Source organism: Heptranchias perlo, chromosome 15 (genome assembly GCF_035084215.1).
Source record: "Heptranchias perlo isolate sHepPer1 chromosome 15, sHepPer1.hap1, whole genome shotgun sequence".
NCBI lineage: Eukaryota > Metazoa > Chordata > Chondrichthyes > Hexanchiformes > Hexanchidae > Heptranchias > Heptranchias perlo.
This window is the reverse complement of record NC_090339.1, coordinates 17871177-17893381: the sequence shown is the minus strand read 5'-3', so window position 1 is coordinate 17893381 and position 22205 is coordinate 17871177. Positions and strand designations below refer to the sequence as shown.

General features: G+C 36.7%; 1 protein-coding gene across 5 annotated transcripts in view; it reads left to right on the top strand.

Annotated features, from left to right (window-relative positions):
* The window catches only part of diaph2 (diaphanous-related formin 2), a 705669-nt gene that overhangs the window by 235460 nt on the left and 448004 nt on the right, over positions 1-22205 (top strand). For all 5 annotated transcript variants that reach the window (XM_067996883.1, XM_067996882.1, XM_067996884.1 and 2 more), the window contains 5 exons: positions 860-929; positions 2890-3026; positions 3989-4097; positions 20023-20133; positions 21355-21473. In XM_067996883.1, the coding sequence (XP_067852984.1) occupies positions 860-929; positions 2890-3026; positions 3989-4097; positions 20023-20133; positions 21355-21473 (546 nt within the window). The remainder of the gene's footprint in view (positions 1-859; positions 930-2889; positions 3027-3988; positions 4098-20022; positions 20134-21354; positions 21474-22205) is intronic.

The following is a 22205-nucleotide window of genomic DNA, read 5'->3' as shown; positions in this document are numbered from 1 at the left end:
AACCAACTGTTTCAATTTAAAGACACAGAAGATGAGGTGGAAAAGAGTAAACAACAAAAAAAAGCCCAAAAAATCCCACTTGTGATACATTATTCAGTTTTTATGAACATTAAAATACTCCAGGTGGCTAGATAGTTAGCACGATTTTCCTCATATAGCCATAATAAACATTTTTAGATTCTTTCCAAAATGGTGAACTTGATTCCCAGTTTATTTCCAAACTAACTCACTCTCTGTCTCTCTCTTTCCTTATCTCTTCTATTCTATTCTCGTTCTTTCTTTCTCACATTCTTTCTCTCTTTTTCACTCATTCTTTCTCTCTCTCTCTATCTCTTTCTTTCTCTCTCTCTCGCTCTCTCTCTCTATTTCTTTATCTCTTGTTCTTTCTCTCTCATTCACATTCTTGTTTTACAGAAGGCATTTATGGATTACTACCACAACAAATGATGCATTTGTTCATTTTACAAGGTTTCATGGAAAAATGGCCAAAGAATCCTGAAACATGACACATGCCTTTCACTGTACAGTGTTCGTGCGCCTTACGAATGTTGCGGACTGTTAATTCAGCCCCTCCTGCCCCCCTTTCTGGCTGCAGCCCCTTTATTCCCCACCCTTTGGCCTGCTGGATGTGAATATTGCCCCTGGTCTTGACTCCATGCATACAATGCTACAGGAGATCAATTAGTGTTGTTTAAGTTAGCATGGTGGTTCAACGTAAATATTTTGTCTGACCATCCAAGTTTTAAAACAAATTATTGCAGTTCAAAAAATGTAATTCATTCAAGTCTTAAAGCATGGCAGCTGTTGTTTTAAGAATATATATAGATATATATATACACTCATATTTGTTTTATCCTAGACAAGAACAGATAGACAAAAAAAACCAACATAAGCTTATCCAATGTCTGAAAGCATTTATGAACAACAAGGTAAGACCTTTATGTTTCAAGACACAATGCATCAAAATGGCATGTAAAGGACATAATGCTATTTCAGAACTTTGAATTTTGCCTGTAGAACCAGTAACACTCAATCACAGCTTCCTCACAAAAACTGCTGTATATCCAATATAGAAATTCACTTCCCTGCTCCATGTATCCATAAGAGGTTGCAGGAAGCCTGTACGAGAAGCCAAGTACTGGTTAAAATCTAATGCAGTCAGTGGGCTGATAAACATTTGCAACATTTGGTTGTTACTTTGGTTTTATATTTGAATTTTGGACCTTGTGATGTGTTCCATTATACACAGTATATATTCTATCTATGTTTAATATGAAGTTTGCAATATATAAACTAAAAAAAACTGTTAAGATGGAAGTGTTTTTACTAATTTTTATACATCTGTTATGTATGGTGTAAGCCTACTATTTTTCATAGTTTTAATAATCCATGCACTTTTAAAGAAAACAAAAATGTTCTCCAGTGCCATACAGAAAAGCATTTTGAAAGTCAATGGTTGGTCTTAGATCGTGGATGGGAGGAAGTGGGGCGCAAGCAGTGATTTGGAGTCAGAGTAGCAACAAGTGCAGCAGGGCCACAGGGAGAATATTACTCAAATAGGGTGGGGGGATTTGAAGACTGGCATTTTGAAGTTGATTCATTGGGACACTGAGCCCATGAAGCTTGGCAGCAACTGAGGAGAGAGGTTCGTGAGACAGCATGGAAGAGGAACAGGCCACGATGTTCCAGATTAACTGAAGTATGTGCAGGATGGAGGTGGGGAGAATCCTTATGGCTCGGCTTAGGACTTTGGCAATGGTGGGAAGAGGTAGGTTCCAGAGGTGACGAATGCAGTGTTGCTGATGTACTTACTGGATGTGAGCAAGATACCACTGCATTTAGCCTGAGAATGTTGATGGCCTTTGAGCCATAGGCCATCCAGGTAGTTGCTTGTTGAAGTTAAAATGGATGTCTTCAACTTTGCTGACTTTGAGCAGAAGGAAATTTTGAATGATCCTACTTGATGTAGGACAAGCAGTCGGAAATTATAGCAACGCCCGTGGAGTCAGTGTCGCAACAGAGGGATAGATTTGGATTTCATCACTACACATGTGGAAGCTGGCCCATGAAGTTGATTTGCCAAGGGGTACCATACAAATGATGATTAGAAGAGTAACAAGGATGGAGCTCTGGAGCAAACTGGAAGTGACCGTGGAGCATGGGAGGAGAAACCATTTGAAGACTATGTTGAGACAGATATGAGTAGAACTATCAGATAGACTGTACAGAAGAGATGGTATAGGAGAATAGAATAATCAACAGTGTTGAAAGCAGTAAAGAATTATAGAAGGATGGAGAGTGATAGTGAGCTGTGATCACAGTTACACAGGATGTTGGTGGCTTAGATGAGGGCACTCTCCAAGCTGTGGGCAGCCAGTTGAAGGACTGGAAGAGAAAACTGTGTAGCTGATGGTAACGTCAATGAGGGGGCAATTTATTTGGAGACAAGGAAGTGGAGAGAACCTTGCTGTATATAATAAAACTGGAGTAATAAACTTTGGCCACAATGATCTACTTTATAGCATTTCTTGCTGGTCAAGTAAGATCTGGCAATAATTGTGATTGCACAATAACTTACCATGACACATTATGCATGTGTCTTGAGACTACTTCATTGAGTCTATTGGCAGATACTAAATTTAGACGGTGCTACAAAATTATAATTTTACAAACTTCAACAAGTTGTTTGGGAGGAACTTTAAGACCTAACGATAAAAAATAGCTTTAAATTCAGTGGCTCATGAAAATCTTGTATTGTCATCTGTCTCTACTCATCTTGAGTTAAAGTTCCCCATGTGAACGTTATGATTGGACTTTGAATGAAGCATCACAATATCACTTCATCAAAATCATCATCTGACAAATGATTTTTTTTTGTCTTCCATTTAGTTTGGATTGCAAAGAATACTAGGCGATGAAAGGAGCCTGTTGTTGTTGGCAAGAGCAATTGACCCAAAACAAACGAACATGATGATAGAAATTGTAAAAATTCTCTCTGCAATTTGCATTGTTGGAGAAGAAAATATGTAAGTTAATATACTTAGATTTTCTACAAACCCATGTATTGCATGTATTGTTATTCTGTGATAAACAGTTCGGTGTTTTCTTATGAAAGCAGTAAAAAATTAGAGAAGGATGGAGAGTGATAATGTGCTGTTTTAAAAACTTTTTGTTTATTGTACTGCCTCTTGGCGAGGGATGGGGGAGGGGAGGGACTTTGTGAAATTTCTGTGCTCTCAAACGAAAGTTATATTAATTTGCTTTGATTCTATTGTCATAGATTTGTGTGTTATATTAGAAATAAATGTAATATCTGAAACAAACCTCTATTATGAATATCATCTCACTGTTGAAATATCTTTTGTTCGATAAAGTGATGAATTTTTGTATTCTGTTTTTCAATGCAAATTAACTGGAATTTTGTCACAGAAAATACAAGCTTGAGTCACTGAGGGAAATAGATGTATTTGGGTAATTTGATTCTCCAGAGGGTGAAAATAATGTAATTTGATGAAAATAAAAATTTTCCAAATAGAATTTGTGACCTGTAATGGAGAATTTCAGGAATAGCTGAAACCTTCAGACTATCGTGGTGTTGGATTCTGTTTTTAGCTTCTGAAACGTGTATGTTTTGTAGATGGTTCATTTTGAAATGTATTTTTTAAAAATCGAATTAATGTTAATTCCCCAACAGGCGATTGATGATATTTTGCTGTGTTGTATGGTATTGTCTTTGCCTATTGAGATTGGCAGCCATAGCATTACTTTTAATGATTCAAATGTCGCATTTTATGCAAGAATGACTATTTCGGTATAAGGCAGGTTTTCTATAACCATAAATGCAGTTTGAATCTAGCAGTGTACCATATATATATATATATATATATATATATATATTTACTTTGAAATTGTAAGGTGGTTGGAGAAGAATTAAAATGGAAAGTGGTTTTATGAACATGTTGCTAAGACTTTTTGTATAATTCTTTAGCCTTGATAAAATCTTGGAAGCCATAACCACAGCTGCAGAGCAGTATAACAGAGAACGATTTGCACCCATTGTAGAGGGACTGGACAATCATGAAGCGCTTCAGCTGCAGGTGAATGTTTATTGCACTTTGTAGTCTGTCTTCATTGACTCGGCATCAAAAAGAAGTGAACATGGTCTTATGCCATCATTATGCACTTTGACTCTGGTGATTCACTGAAATATTATTTGTGTGTTGGTACCGACAGTGCAGTACAACACCACTAGCCTGATTTCATACCTAGCCCAAGCAGGACAGTCTTGAAAAGACTGTTCTGATATCTGTTTTGCCTATACTAGCTAGAGTATAGATATCAGGCTTTGTGAAGCCCTAACCTTTCTTCTTCCTTATTCAGCGTTCTCTACACATTGGAGTAGGGCTCGGCTCCACAATGTTTTGGGGAAACCACATGGTGGGTGATACCTGCAGTGCTATATTTAACAATGAAATATACCAACCCACATAACACCCTGCTCCTACTTGCTATGAAAGAATTTATACATCTCAGACACCAATTCAGTTTTTTCCACCTAGGACCATTTTTCTGGGATTCATAAGTTGCGAGTCATTAGGGAATTTCCAACAAGTTAAGATAGCTTTTCCTCTTGTGCTAAATTATACTGGTCATTGATCAATGGTGCTTAATTTGGCATGCTGATTGAGTGGTTCTTAATCCACATTTGGTTTCCTGCCAAAGATAATTTCTTATTTCCATCTGGGTTAGGAAATTATTGTTTTTTCTGCCTCCACACAAATTGGAATGCAAATCTGGGCTTCCACCTTTCAGTTGATTGCAGAGTTTTGACCTTTTATACAGAATGTACCAAATCACTTTGACAGATATGACAGTTAGGTCTCTCACAGTTTTAAGCCCCAGCAGAAGCCAGGGGATTGCAAAATAGTGTGCATTCTCCATTGCTGCCACCTCTAACAGGAAACCTAGTGACCCAGTAAAATGTCCTTGCACTCATTCCACAGCTGCTGATTGCATATCTTGAAAATGTACCACAAATAATGTCTACTGCTCAGGCTCAGCACCTGTGGATGATGATTCCATTTGTAGATGTGTGCTGGCAGCCGAGGTCTCTTCGTCCCTAAATTCCTAGGACTTTTGTCTTTTTTTAGTGCATGGAATGTGGAGGGTGCTGAATGAAGAAGAAAGATCACCCATCTTGTTGGGTCATCTTCACTGTTCAAATATGAACCTTTTCCACTCAGCCTTCCACTCTGGGTGTTTCGGGGTTTAAGTAATTTTGTTAAGTTTCATGTGATAGGACAAAAAGATTGCCAGTCCAGGGCATACATAGGACTCTCATTGGATGAAGTGCAAGGGTGCCACTTGGATCAGCATTGCCAGTCATTGGTTCATGGCAATGGTTTGAAAAACAAGTCACTTTTATGTTTCCCACCACATGGCTTTCCCAGGACATTGTTCAACTTGGCCAAACTCCAGTTGTGAGTGGAAGATGTTTAATATTCAGTGACTGAAAGAGAGCCTACAAGGTAAGTAATCTTTCCTTTCTAGTTTACTGTATGTGTATCAGTATGCTCTATAACATCATTTAGTACGTATCTCAATAATGCACTGTTCTAGACACTATTCGTGGAGAATTCTATTTCTTGTATCTTGCCAATCAACCCAATTGTTTTCAGGATATTTTTATAACCATGTTCTGTTGGAGGAAAGAGAGAATATTAGCGTTGCAGGGCTCAAACATGGTTTGTCTTTTACATCTTTTACATTTCGTATATACATTATTATGCATGCTTTATGATGTGCACCTTCTGTTTTGATTGTTCCAAATATGGAAAAGTTCAGTAAAAATACAAGTCCTACAGCTTCTTGTCCTGCCATTTGATTTTCTGCTGATTGGAAATAGTTGGTGGCGACAGTCAATTCTTCAGAAATTACATCAGTAGAACATGAGACTGGTAAATCTCTGTGTGTGTGTTTGGAATTCCTATGTATACCACTGTACAGATGGTGTAAGTGCAGTACAACAATGACTTAATAGGGGATTTGGTAGTCTAGTGGTTATGTACTGGACTAGTAATTCAGAGGTCTGGACTAATGGTCCAGAGAATGTGAGTTTAAATCCCACCATGGCATGTATCAATAAAAATGACCAAAAGCTATCAGATGATCTTAAAAACCCAAATGGTACCAATGTCCTATAGGGAAGGAAACCTGCTGTTCTTACCCGGTCTGGCCCCTATGTGACTCCAGTCCCAGACCAATGTGATTGACTCTTAACTGCCCTCTGAAGTGCAATAGCAAGCAACTCTGGTGAATCCCACCACCACCTTCTCAGGGCAATGAGTGATGGTCAATAAATGCTGGCCTTGCCAGTGTCGCCTACATACCAAGATGAATTTTAAAAAACTTAAAAGTAGGGCTGAAGAAATCTTGCGACAGTTCTCAAGGCTGAAATTAATTCTCCAAATCCACTGGCAAATACGTTCTCCACTTTATGCAAAAATGCACCAAATTGTGCCATGAACGAAATGTTTATTCAGAATTTGTTGATGTTGACCGTTGCAACATTTAATAGCAGTTAATTGGAAATGATGGCAATATTGTGATGGTGAGATTTCATCACTTAATATCCTGCTTTTGCTACCATTCCTGTTATTTATTTTCAAGGATGCTTCTTGAAACAATATTGTGGTTGTAATTTATAGCTTAAAATTATGAATTATAATTGTTTTATAAGGTGCTAACAATGTAGCCTGAAAAATGATTTTCATGAGGTAATTCTTTAAGTCCTTTTGCACTTATCTGCCCTCTGTTACTGTCCTTAGTATGTCTACACTAAAAATAATACATTACTATACTCTAGTAATATGCCGCCTTTCTCCATTTTTTTTTCTATAGTAAGGAATTTTGATCTTGAGTGCTTCACTGCACAATGACTTGAAATGAGGTGGGACACTTTTCCTCATGGGAGAAAAGACAATTAGATGACGTGTATTCATGTAATGCAACTATGAACAAGACTACTAATTTGTAATTTTTACAGGAAAAAATGGACACAAGTCGTGGAATATGATCCTCAAAATGCCAATAAAAATCTTGGCATTCATAATAGAAATGGAATTTGCTTTATTTGGCAACTGTAAAACTGTGGCCCTGCCTATGAGTGTCTGATTTAAGAGTGGCATTGGCAAAAATGTGTAACCAAGTCATGACCTTGTCCTATTGCCCTTGGTTGAGGAATGGTGTGTTCCTAAGGCGAGGGGATGGAAAAAGTCTTAGAAAAAGATTTGGTAATCTGTGGGTGAATTCTGAAGATTTTTCATCATGGTTTTTCCATTTTGAAAATCATAGAATGAAACAGCCCAGAAGGAGGCCATTTGACTCATTGTGCCTGTGCCGGCTCTTTGAAAGAGCTATCCAATTAGTCCCACTCCCCTGCTCTTTCTCCATAGCTCTGCAGATTTTTCAACTTCAAGTATTTGCTCAATTCCCTTTTGAAAGTTACCGTTGAATCTGCGCCTACCAGCCTTTCAGGCAGTGCATTCAGATTATAACAACTTGCTGAGTAAAAAAAATTTTTCATCACGTTGCTTCTGGTTCTTTTGCCAATCACCTTGAATCTGTTTTCGGTTACCGACCCTTCAACCACTGGAAACAGTTTCTCCTTATTTACTCTATCAAAACCCTTCATGATTTTGAACACCTCTATCAAATCGGCCTTTAACCTTTCCTGCTGTAAGGAAAACAGCCCCAAATTCTCTTCTCTACTCCATGCAACTGAAGTCTTTCATCTTTGGAACTATTTTAGCAAATCTCCTTTGCACCCTCTTTCGGGCCTTGACAGCAGTCCTAATTTGTGCTGCTCAGAATTGGCTACAATATCCATCTGGGGCATAACCAGTGTTTTATAAAGGTTTAGCATAACTTCCTTGCTTTTGTACTCTGTGCCTCCCATTTATAAAGCCAAGAATCCCGTATGCCTTTTTAACAGCCTTCTCATCTTGTCCTGACATCTTCAAAGACTTGTGTATATACACCCCCAGTCTCTCTGTTGCTGCACCCCCTTCAAAATTGTACCATTTGGTTTATATTGCCTCTCCTCGTTCTTCGTACCAAAATGTATCACTTCACACTTCTATGCGTTAAATTTTCCCAGTCTGCCTAGATCCTCCTGAAGTCTGATAATATCTTCCTCACTGTTTACCACATTGCTGAGTTTTGTGCCATCTGCAAACTTTGAAATTATGCCCTGTATACCCAAGTCCAGGTCATGAATGAAGATTTTCATCATTATATCATTTATATCAAGAAGAGCAGTTGTCCCAATACTGACCCCTGGGGGACACCACTGCACACTTCCCTCCAGTCTGAAAAACAACTGTTCACCACTCCTCTCTGCTTTTTGTTCTTTAGCCAATTTCGTATCCACGCAGCAACTGCCCCTTTAATGCCATGGCCTTCAATTTTGCTAACAAGTCTATTATGTGGTACTTTATCAAACTCCTTTTGAGAGTCCATATACAAGATATCAACCACATTACCCTCATGAACCCTCTGTTAATTCATCAAGGAATTCAGTCAAGTTAGTCAAACACGATTTGCCTTTAACAAATCTGTGCTGGCTTTCATTTATTAACCCATATTTTTCCAAGTGCCGATTAATTTTGTCCCGGATTAATGTGTCTCAAAGGTTTCCCCACCACCGACATTAGGCTGACTGGCCTGTAATTGCCAGGTTTATCCCTCTTCCCCCTTTTTGAACAGGGGTATAACATTTGCAATCCTCTAGTCCTCTGGCACCACTCCCATATCTAAAGAGGATTGGAAGATTGTCCCCAAAGCCTCTGCAATTTCAACCCTGACTTCCCTCACTAGTCTAGGATGCATCTCATCTGGACTGGGTGACTTTTCTACTTTGAGCGCTGCTTACCTTTTTAGTACCTCCCCGTCAGCTACTTTTATCCTGTCCAATTTCTTTATTATCTCCTCCTTTACTGTGACAAAATACCAGGCTAAAAATGTAATACATGTAAACATAACTGTTCACCATGTATAATGTCATTGTCACATAACCTGTTCACTAGCTTGAAGACTTTATTTTAGTGTGGAAGGTTATTTATATGTTAATGCTGTCCAGAATCCATTTTGTTCAAACCTAGATATGTTAATGAAAGGCTTTACAATAGCACTGGAAGACTGGCAACCATCTTTTCTTTGAACAAACTTCTTTTACCCATCCAGATAAATTGCTCACCAGAATTTTCTTCTGCCAAAATACTTTCGTTTTGGTATATATCTTCTGCTTTTTCATTTGTCCTGATTTATGAAGTATTTTGGTGGCATGAGTCCTGATACTTTTGGGATAGAATGCAAAATAAGCGTATAACTAGTAATGGGCATTTCACCCATTCAGTCTTTTGATTCCACAGCCTAGCTCCAGTTTTCTGTGTCATGGAATCTATCTAAACAAATTGAGTTAGGGACTAATCAAAAGTAACATCTCAAAGTATAAAACTCTGAAATTTCTCCCAGACCATCCAAGATAATTGATGACAACTCCAGGATATTAATCTAATTGTACAACCTACATTACCAGCTCTGACCAATTCCAAACATGATTCATCCATCATCTCAGCAGCACAAGAATCATGTTCTATGAAATATTTAATTGTCTATGTCTATTATTCTAATTTTCAAACTAGATATTTATTCAGTTATTCTTTTAAGGAGTTAGTACATTACTTGGGATTTTATTCTGCATATGAAGCTTGTTAATTTGGCACTCCTGTATCTTCTAGTTAAATAATTTGTTCATCCCTCATATTCTTTCTGCAGTGATGAGAAGTACAATCATGTGTGTCCTTCTATATCACTTAGAGCCTTAAGTCCTGAAATCATTCTGATCACTCTTTGAATGATCCACCAAACATCAGTGCTTTTTTGGGAAGTATAATGCCTAAATTTGCATAGGATATTCTAAATGTTGGCTAATCTCAAATTACTCAAAATTGAATATCTTATTTTGACTTATAATTAAATGCCTTTGAGAGATTTCAGCATTTGATGACCTTAGCTAATAAACTTCAGATGGCAAGACATTTCCAATGAATGGTCAATAATAACATCCAAATCCTTTTCCTCTATTGATAATGAATGTCCATTTGTTGTTTATGCATGTTTCTTGTTCCAATGTGAATTACCTTACATTTATTCAAATTAAAGTCCATTTGCTGTTCCTTAGCCTGTATATTTAAATGATACAGATCCCTTTGAGTGCTGTCAATCTCACTTATACTAGTAAGCTGGCCATATAGCTTTGCATCATAAAATAGAATTATGATATTACGGAAAGCACTCACCTCAGAGTCATTTATGGAGTGTCAACAGCAGGGGGGGGCCATAACGGACATTTGCAGAACTCCGATTGGTTATTATTCTTCCCAGACACACTCCCTCCCCTCCCCCCCCCCCCCATTTAGCATCAATGCCTGCCTTCTGTTGCTAAGCCAGTTTCAATGAGCTGAATTATCATTAAGCTCCATGAGTTTTAATCTTCTTAATCATAAACAGAACATTATGAAATGCCACATGAAAACCAGTAAGTTGGACCCTTGAGATCATCTTTGAGATGACAACTAAATTAGTTAACAAAGAATTCTGAAAGATTTCTGAGGCAAAATCTTTTGCCTCTGACTCCATGGTACTTACTCTTTCTGGCTTTTATTCCCATTGGACTTTCATTGAGGAACGTTCCTCATTTTTTTTTGATATTGGGATACAATTTACTTTGCTCAAGTACAACCAATCCATTTAAGAAAATTTTCAAGTACTGGATAAACTAAAACCATGCCTATTTCTTCATTCATTTTTCTGAGGATTCTAGTGTGTTCCCCAATCTAGTTCAAGTACTCTATAGGAATTTTGCTTTATTAAGTTTGATCATGATTCCTGCTTAATTGGCCTACATGTGCTACAGATTTTTGAGTCAATTTTACTGGATCTGGATTTGGACCACAGCCATCTGTTGTGAATATTTAGGTGAAAAATTCATTGCAAAATTTTGCCATTTCCTGAGCCTCCATAATATTTCTACTCAACTTATCTCTTGAAGGACCTTTCTTATCTTGAACATTCCATTTACCTCTGATGTTGCTAAAATGTTTTCCTTGGATCACTCTTGCTGTTATCTGCAATCTGGCTTTCTATTGTGAGCCATTTAAATGGGCAGATTGATAGTTGAGATCATTGTTTGAAAGTTGTTTTCTGTTAATTGATGTCGAAGGCTGGAACCTGCCTCTAAAAGAAAGGAAGAAAAAGTGCTCTTGTGTTTCAACCCAGTTGACATTTATGAGCCCAACAAAAACAGTTAATACAATTTAAATTGTCCATGCTTATTGTATCATTTTTTTCAAAAACTAATGACTGCACTTTCATGATACTTTCAAAAAAAAATTGCAATTAACTTTTATTTACACCAGAATTTTCCTCAGTGACCCCTTATTGCCAACTAATGTGCATCAGCATCTTTGCCATTTTTTGCCTGTATACACTTTCATAAATCAATTAAGATGCACAGCTGCTCAATTAAACTTTTTTCTAAACCAGCTGGAGATTTCTGCAGGCATTTTCTAGTGCTTGGGAAGAGTGTAAATTACCACACCTGGCAATGATCCTGGTGGTGAGTAACATCTCATCCATTATACATACATGAAACAAATGCCCCTGAGTGTACAGTGAAACCCAAAGCTTAACTTAGGAGTATGGAAGTTTAAATAATTTTAAATTGCTTAAGGCATGATTAAGTTATGGTACATAGCTCGCTCTTATGAGTCCAATTAGCTGCAGTTGTTCTTAGGGAAGTATTTTTGGCATATCTCAGTGGATACAGTGACAATAATGTTTGCGTGTTATCGAAGTATCACACATAACACACACGCACTCGTATGCTCGCGCTCTCTCTCATACAATTGATTTTTCTCCCTTCTCTAGGATGTTTCAACTTGAATGAATTTGCTCTATGGAAGCAGAATAAAGTGGAAATAAATTTTACACATGTTCTGGTTGATCTCCCATGATGTTACATATGGGGAGTAAAGACCAAGTGAAGAAGGTTTAAAAGACAGAGTGTGATGACAGAATTCAGTCCCCATTTTAAAGTCATATATTCTGTCTTTGTTTTTTTTATATACTTTTAAGTTTATATTATTATTTATAGTAAAATAGCAAAACCTGTGACAATTTGGGAAGCAGTGAAATCAAATTGTTTGGAGCAAAGGAGTTTCTCTAATACAAACTAAAGAGCTGGGAGATGCAAAATTTAGACACCACTGCTGGTGGGAGGGTATAATTACAATATGAAAAGTTTACATAGGCAGTTTTTTTATAATAAATGCAGACATAAAAATTTAGACAGCAAGTGTGCACAGGCATAAGATTTAGAATATATTGTAGATTTTTATATGCACTAGTCTCTAGCTTTTTCAATACAGTACCAGATAAGCACATAAAGTGTGCAATAGCAGATGAGATGCAGGCAGTTGATGGGTTAGTTAGTATGAAAACTAAAGCCAACATGTACAAAAACGATCCTTTAATCCATTTTGCAATATTTTTGAATAATCCAGCAGTTTTAGTGTTCTACAATGATACTGTTAGTGAGGCTTTTCGTTCAGAAATATGACATATTACTGTGAGATTTAGCAGTTAACTCTAGTTTTGAAGTCCCATAATTTTTCATATTTGATATTGGCCCAGAAATTGCTTGGAGCGCCGAACTAACACTGCTCGCCGCTTTATAGATTTATACTAACTTACTGCGGTCTTTACTGGGTGCAATTCCTCTAATAGAAAGTGGAGAAGAGACCAGCATTAGCTCAAGTGAAGCAAGGACCCATGGAAGAAGCGGAGGATCACTTTCTCCACTCAACCAATTAGATTGCAGCATTTTTGACACGCTGCGAAACTGTTTCTTCAGACTTCCAGCGTGAAATCCAAGAAGTGAAAGGTGCAAGTTTAAAATCATTGTAAAAACAATTATAGACAATGGAAGAAAGGAGAGGATAAGAAATAATCGAATTAAATAAAAGACAGAAGGGAAATTTTTTTAAAAAATTTTAATTATTTTTTTTAATAATCAAAAACTATTAAAATAAGGAGTGATGAGACGTCACATTTTTAAAAGTTAATTTTTAGTTGTTTCGCAGTCATTAAGGCTTACCGTGCTATTAAAACTTAGTTCAGACCTGGTATTTTTAAGTGTACTGTTTTGTGACGATATTAGTTACTTTCCAGCTGGGCAGATGAGTAAGTTGGCGCTTTTTCAACGATTACACTGATTGCAGCCAGTGATATACCTTTAATTCGAAGCTGTCATATTGCCGGTGAACCAGTAGTAGTAAGTTCCAGATTTCCACGTTTGGCTGCGCATGTGCGAACGCCGGAACTTGTTCCTTGATTTCGCCACTAACAATGCTGAGGGCTGTTGAGCTCACTGTTCTTTTCCAAGCAATTTCTGCCCCATTATCTTTTTAGTGCAATTTTCACCACTAATAGTTGCTGTGCTTCATAGTTTTTGCTCTAACTACTTTGTTTACAAGATCATGCTATGATACAGCTTGCCTATTTAAACTCTCCCATTTGTTAACACAAAAAAGCATCACTGTGGAACATCAGTATGTTTATTTCAAATGGCAGTAAATTTGAGCTAACATTCTCCTACAGAGAAGAATAAATGCACAGAATAATCTGAAATTAAACAATAAACACTTTGCTTTTGATAAATTATAAACAATATATACAGTCAAAGCTCATTATTAAAAACTCATGGGTGCCAAAGTGGTGGTGGTAAGATTTGAACACCTTCATTGACTTTTATGAATATTTATGGGAAGTTTGCTCCTGAAATTGGTTTGTCATAGAGGTTATTGTACTGCTTTAAGATTTGAGAGTAGGGCACAGCAGGGAACAAAGTGACCCAATTAGAGTTCTTGGAAGAAATTTTTATCCTTTGCATTGGTAGTGATAATTTTACTAAACTGAGGTGGTATTGGATTTAATTACCAATGTGAACTATTGGTGGACAATGTTTTTAAATAAAAGGTTACCATGCAATTTGTGTGGTACTGAGTTAGCTGATCTCAGCTGTCGAGAGTGTAGGGAGTTACAGATGCATTCAGCGCTTCTAGGCAAGGGAGAGAGAGAGAGAGATAAAAATGAGGCTTCCATTGCAGTCACTATTCAATAATTGCCGATGGCAAGTGCATGTGTGTACATCAGTTGAGGACAGGATGTGGCTCAGATATGAAGCTCCCATCCCGCATGATGAAATAGTTTGCTGAAACTCATCATCTAGGCTCACATGAAATAACATTTGGTCTCAGTGACCAGAGGTTGCCAATGCATGTTGAATCAAATTGCAATTCTTCCAGATGACTAGAGGAGAAAACTGAAAAACAGGTTCATTTTTTTCTTGTACATTAGGAAATTTTACAGTTAAATTTGAACAGCTACTAAGTTTGCATTTTCACTTGTGTTTTACTAAAAGTATTACACGTGAAGTAATGAATGAGAAATTTTACTGTTGACTTCATAAAACTAAATGCACCATATACCAACCCTCTTCCAGAAAATGTCATGTTTAAGATGCTTCCATAGAAGCCTAAATACCATGAACAAAGCAGTAGCATCAATGAAAAGGTCAGAACCATTTTTCCTTTAAATTGTGCTGAACTGATGACTGCAAAGATTTATTTCATACAGAATTACATTTTTTTTGGGCCAGCTTTTTATATTGCTGGAATAAAATTTCAGTGATATCTAATGATGCTGTGGGCTCACATTGATTATGTATTGTTACTAAGCACCACAAGACCATTATCCAAACATGAAGTACTATAAAACAATTTTGCGATGTACGATATTTGAAATATAGTTGCCTTTGCTTCCAGTCACATCAGCTCTGACTTGTTTGTTATGCTGATGTTAGAACAATTCTAACATCATCATAAACAATCTATTTAAAAGCTTTCTGACACTTAGTGCACTCTTGTTAATCTGTGGATAGAAGCATCCAACAACACTACGAAAAATAAATGGCAGTGCCACATCGAGCTGGTTTCTAGCATTTGGTAGCAACTCTTCTCTCAGCAGTATCTACGTATGCTGGTTCAGCCATGATTTTTTAAATGGTGTGTTATGAACTAAGCAAGGTTATTGACCTAGTGCCATAAATCATTGTGTAAAACAACTACTGAGAAGTTTGAAACATGACCTCATTCAGTTCTATTGTGTTTTATGAAGTACTGTTCTTGAGGAATGTTTCAAGATAACGATCCTTTGAATACAAATGTTCAATAATGTAGAAATAATGGAGTTGGGCAGCATTAATACAAAACTAATCATAAAGAACCTAATAGGTGTTATGTTTTGAAGTTATGTTCGAAAACCTCAGTGCACGCGACAAGACTGATCAATAAATATCTGTGCTGCCTGTCACAAAAGGGTTGTAAACTATAATATTGATTGCCCTGAGTTCAGATAATCCCACATATTTTAAAAGATATGAAACTAGAAATTACTGTTAGTGATTGCAGACGAACACCTAAGCTGTTAGTACGCCATTCCTCTGCTATTTTAATTAACTCATTTCAAACAAGAAATAATATCACCAGCAGTAGTTTCTAGGCTTTCTTGTCAGTAGATTTGAAAAAGACAGGTCCAAAAGCATGTTAAAAATATGGTCTTCACAATTACCTATATATTAATGACCTGGACTTGGGATATACAGGGTATAATTTCAAAGTTTGCAGATGACACGAAACTCGCAAATGTAGTAAACAATGTGGAGGATAGTAACAGTCTTCAGGAGCACATAGACATGGGCAGATACATGGCAGATGAAATTTAAAGCAGTGAAGTGTGATGTGATACATTTAGGTAGGAAAAATGAGGAGAGGCAATATAAACTAAATGGTACAATTTTAAAGGAGATGCAGGAACAGAGACACCCAGGGGTGTATGTACACAAATCTTTGAAGGTGGCAGGACAAGTTGAGAAGGCTGCTTTTAAAAAAAAAAGGCATATGGGATCCTTGGCTTTATTAATACAGTACAAAAGCAAGGAAGTTTTGTAAATCTTTATAAAACACTGGTTAGTCCTCAGATGGAGTATTGTGTTCAATTCTGGGCGCCACACTTTAGGAAGGATGTCAAGGCCTTAGAGCGGGTGCTGAAGAGATTTACTAGAATGGTACCAGGGATGAGGGACTTCAGTTAAGTGGAGAGACTGGAGAAGCTGGGGTTGTTCTTCGAGCAGAGAAGGTTAAGAGGAAATTTGATAGAGTTGTTCAAAATCATGAAGGATTTTGATAAAGTAAATAAGGAGAAACTGTTGCCAGTGGCAGAAGGATTGGTAACCAGAGAACACAGATTTAAGGTGATTGGCAAAAGAACCAGAGGTGACATGAAGAAACATTTTTTTTACACAGCGAGTTGTTATGATCTGGAATGCACTGCCAGAAAGAGTGTTGGAAGCAGATTCAATAGTAAATTTCAAAAGGGAATTGGGTAAATACTTGAAGGGAAAAAATTTACAGGGCTATGGGAAAGAGCAGGGGAGTGGGACTAATTGGATAGCTCTACCAAAGAGCCGACACAGGCACGATGGGCTTAATGGCGTCCTTCTGTGCTATACCGTACTACGATACTGTGTGTCTCCACATAATTTATGGAGAAAAACAAGCCTTTCCCCATTTTTTAAAGAATTTCAGGACCTTACTGTGGTTCAAGTGCAAATAACTCCGTGTTGCAAAAGTATCACGATATTAAAACTTATTATAATTTTATCATATACCTGATGTACTGATATTAAGTGGCCTATAAAGTATTTAGATTAGGATATTTTAACACTATTGATTTACAACTGTAGTTCTCGTGGCAAAATTGTAATTATTGCCTTCAAAGGAAGCTAATAGTTTTGCACTGTTGCATTTAAGAAGGTGCATCTGTACGTTTTTTAAATATATTGTTTTAGGTCAGAATACGTATGTAACACAACAAAATGCCACACTTTTTGGACCAGTGTTATTTGTATTGAAGCGCAGTGACACTAAGCTATATAAGTTTAATGGAATGGTTAATTTCTTCTGAAGATTGTAGATTGGAGGTGTTGCATTTCTATTTGAAAAACAAGAGATGCATCAGGGAATGTCTTGCTTGACCAACCTTATTGAATTCTTTGAAGAAGTAACAAAGAGTAGACAAGGCCAATGCAATTGATGTAATGTACTTGGATTTTCAAGAGGCCTTTGATAAGGTACTGTGTAGTAGACTCATGACTAAGGTCAGAGCATGTGGAGTTGGGGAACAAGTAGCAGAATGGATAGCAAGCTGGCTACAAAACAGAAAACAGAGATTAAGAGGTTAAAGGCCTCAGAATGGTGGCAGGTGGGAAGTGCTGGGGTTGATTTCTAGAGAAATGGAATTGAAAAGCAGGGAAGTTATGTTAAACTTGTATAGAACCTTGGTTAGATCACACTTACGACACAGTGTATCGGTGTAGTCTCCATAGTCCAAGAAAGATAGAGGCACTGGAGAAGGTGCAAAAAGGATTTACAACAATTTTCTACAGGAATCGGTGCTAGGGCCACTGCTGTTCACCATTTACATAAGCAATTTGGACTCGGGAATCGAAAGTACAATTTCAAAATTTGCGCATGACACCAAATTGGGGGGTATAGTTAATTCTGAGGAAGACTGACAAAATACAAGAAGACATTAATAAACTTGTAGAATGGGCATGAAAATGGCAAATGAATTTCAATATTGATAAGTTTGAGGTGGTGCATTTTGGTAAGAGGAGCAAGGAGGCTACATATTCCTTGGAAATGGAGTAGAGGAGCAAAGGCTTCTACGGGTACACATTCACAAATCATTAAAAGTAGCAACTTAAGTTAACAAGGCGATTTAAAAAAAAATGCAAACAAAGCACTGGGGTTGATTTCTAGAGAAATAGAATTGAAAAGCAGGGAAGTTATGTTAAACTTGTATAGAACCTTGGTTAGATCACACTTACGGTACTGTGTACAGTTCTGGTCTCCATAGTCCAAGGAAGATATAGAGGCGCTGGAGAAGGTGCAAAAAAGATTTGCAACAATTATGCCAGAACTGAGAGGTTATAACTATCAGGAAAGACTCTATAAGCTGGGGCTCTTTTCTCTAGAAAAGAGAAGTTTGAGGGCTGACCTAATAGAGGTCTTTAAAATTATGAAGGGGTTTAATAGGGTAGATGTAGAGAAGATGTTTCCACTTGTGGGGGAGACCAGAACTAGGGACCATAAATATAAGACAGTCACTGATAAATTCAATAAAGAATTTGGGAGAAACTTCTTTGCCCAGAAAGTGGTTAGAATGTAGAACTTGCTACCAGATGGAGTAGCTGAGGCAAATAGCATTGATGCCTTTAAGGAGAAGCTACATAAGTACGAGGGAGAGAGGAGTAGAAGAATATGCATATCTGGTTAGATGAAGTGGGTTGGGAGGAGGCTCGTGTGCTGCATAAACACACCAGCACAGATCATTTGGGCCGAATGGACTGTTTCTGTGCTGTAAATTCTAAGTAAAAACAATTCTACTGAAGTAACAAAGGGGAGCAAGTAAATTTTTGGCAGAATATATTATTATTTAACTCTACTTGTACACCTTGCTGATTGGTTATGAGTTATCATTTTCAGATAAAATTGTAGGTCAGAACACTTTTTAAGTAGTATACCATAGTTTTAAATATCTCCTACCTTGTTCAAGATGTTCCTAGTTTTAGTTCATTTTTTTTGCTTTCTGAGCCTATATAGACTATTTCAGGTGTCTCCGCTTGGTAGGAACTACTCAGTTGGCATCAGTTATGAGAATGTTAGTGAGTTGTTATGTGGAAAAAGCACGAATGAAGATCTTTTCTGATAGTCAAAGAATCCAATACTGGATGAATACTGGTGTGACAGACCTGCATAAAGTTGGGGAAAAAGATACAAATATCTCCTATGAAATGGGAGATTTTTAAATTATTCTTTCACTATATCTGCATCAGGGTGGAGTTCTAAAAATAATTCTGGGCAAATCCTTCTCAACCATTCCCCCCACTGCCCCTGCCCCCCACCTCCAAACTACTATCCTAATTTAAGAACTCATTGACTCTTTTGGGACTCTTCTACCAAAATAAAAAGAACTCTGGGTTGGTTATTTAGCAAAACAAGATTCAGTTGTTTTGGGATTTATTGAAATTCTTTATGAATATTATATGCAATTAGGAGGGGGAAATAATCTTACAGAAAGTTGGTAAGAAATTTATATCTGAATGTCTGAAGGACCATGTAGGGGTTATGATGATCTTGTCTTTAGCTTGATTAATGTTATTAGTTCTGGCCTATTATAGTATTCCCTGCCATATCTATCCATAAACACCAGTCGCCCTTTTAATCTTTTCCTACTTGTAATTTGTAGATATGCTGGTCTATTACAATTCATACAAGTAATACTGTATCAAATGAGCTTTTACTACTTCTGCTTAATTGCTGTACAACTAATTACTGCTCATTTACATCCATGCCATTAATTATCATGTGCATTCTCTTTGGACTTTGCATATCTATTAAAGTTCACTACAGTGATATTTATAGCACTGTCCTTCACTTATCCTTTTACAGTTCAGTTTTTTTTTCATATTTTTAAACCCAGCTTGTGAGTTATGATAGTTGTTTGCTACAAATGGATTCCAACCTGTGGAAGAAATGGTGTGATTTGCATCACTGATACTTTACCAATATTGTGCTAGATTTGGAATACTGCACAAATGCATCCGTTTGTAACACTGCGGTAGATTGTTTTATATGTAAGCAGAGAAACATGACTGATATTTCCATTCTCCACTTCAGCTAAATTATAAACTCCCTTGACACTGTTAAGACATTTTAGTGATAATATTGATTGAATTGGTTCATCTAGCCAGTATTGAACTTTTTTTTTCTTTAGGTTGCCTGTATGCAGTTAATTAATGCTCTGGTCACATCTCCAGATGATCTGGATTTCAGGATACACTTGAGAAATGAATTCTTGCGTTGTGGATTGAAAAAGATACTTCCTGTAAGAAGAATTGAGATTCCATTCTTTTCAAACTTTTTAAAATGCCATGTAATAATTTGCCATTGTTAACTGCATAACACTAAGGGGTGTAAATTTGTTTTAAAAATGTGAACATATAACCAAAATATGTGTAACCTCAAGCGCTGGAGAACTAACTGAAGATGTCTGAAGTACTAATAGTGGGGTTACAAGGCTACAACATGGCTTTTGATGATTGCAATGAAATAGAACTGTACTGACCTAAAAGTGTCTCATCTCACACAAGGGCTGGGGGAAAGTTTTCTGGGAAAAGATAAATGTAGCCATTTTTTTAGCCAAATGTGTTCATAAACTATCACAAGCATGATAACTGGTATAAACATTTCTTTAAGTGGCACTACTCAATCTTTCTGAGATGTTTTCCAGAAGTACCATCCATTTCTGGTAGGGTGCCAGGGAAGCAGGAGAAGGAGAATACACTTGTAATGACTGTCTAGTTTTTAGGTGACACAGCAATTTAACACACTTTGTGCAGTTATTACAGTGCACATCATAGTATATGAAAAGCCATTATATAGAAAGTCTTACACATTATTAATTATTTGGATCAAATCTATTTTGCATCACAAAAAGCCACAATTGTAAGAGGCTGTTGGTGAGGGCCATTAACTGGGAAGACCAAGAAAGAATGTAGAAGTAACTGTCAAGTCCAGAATCAAGATTCCTATTAGCATGGTTCATCATTCACAGTGCTTAGAAATGTGTTCCATTTTCTGTGGAATAGTTTCGCTTTCTCCACAAATGGAGTGGTATCCATCTGAAGGGAAGTATTACCTTTACCTTGTAGTTGCTTGTTCTTAGTATTAGTGCTCTTGTTTAAATGGTGATAGCATTTATAGTCATGAATGTTGGTTCTGGAAGAATTACTGCACGTGAAACATTAATGGAAGTGCATTCTGATTAGTTGAGAGAAAACTTAATGTAGCATTTTGGCTTCAACTGCACAAGTTCAGTTCCTCTCTGTATCAAATAATAATAATGGGAGGATAGATATATTTTTAAAAAAGCTTACCAAAATTAGAATGTAACAGTGTAGCACTGTGAACAGTAACAAATAATTCACTAATGTATCCATTAAATTGAGTCTTCAATGTAATAACCTGCCCCAGGCCCCATTTTGTTCCTCTTCAGGTTTCAGACCATGTTTATAAATTTAAAATTGGTGTGTTTTGGATTTATTAGGTACTGAAAGAGAAAGAAAATGAAGAACTAGACATTCAATTAAAAGTGTTTGATGAAAACAAAGAAGAAGATTTCATTGAAGTATCACATCGACTGGAAGACATCCGATCTGAGATGGAATATCCTTATCAAATCATTTTTTTTGTGGTTTAATTTTTTAATGCTAATTTGTTGTGTCAACAAATCATAGTAGAAAAGCAGTGTTACGTTAAAGTAATGACACTGCAGATTATTTCATTACAAACTCATTAAATTCATAATTGTTTTATTATCTCACAAATTTAAATATGAGGTAAGTGTGTTTGTATTTTTGATCTAATTAAAGTGATTGGATTAATATACCTGTCAACCCCATTTTTTTGAGCAGCAGTCTCTTAGTTGTGTTTTTTTAATAACAGGTTCTACTTAATGAACAAAGCCATCCATCAAATATTTGCAAAAGTCATTGTTCTCCCTAGCATGATGCACTGATGCAATTTTTTTTTTTGTCTTTAATTATGTTGGTAGGTATGGTTTGTCAGTGGTGGATAATGCGACTTTCAGTAATTTATTTTTAGTTGCACATGTAAAAGTGAGTGAGTACAGCAGGAAATTTGTACAGCAACATTATCCATTACAGAAAAGTTCTAACTGGTACAAATACTTGATCAATTGAAAATTAATTTTATGTTAGTTTTCTGAATGGGCACAATAAGAGGACATGGATATGAAATTAACGGCCCAAATTTTGCTGTCGAAGTAATGACTAGGCTAATGGTGTTCGCTGTAATTTATGTGCAAATGGTACAGCAACTTCAGGTGAGGGGCAGATGTGTGGTTTAACACAAAAATCCAAAGGTTGCTGTCCGAGT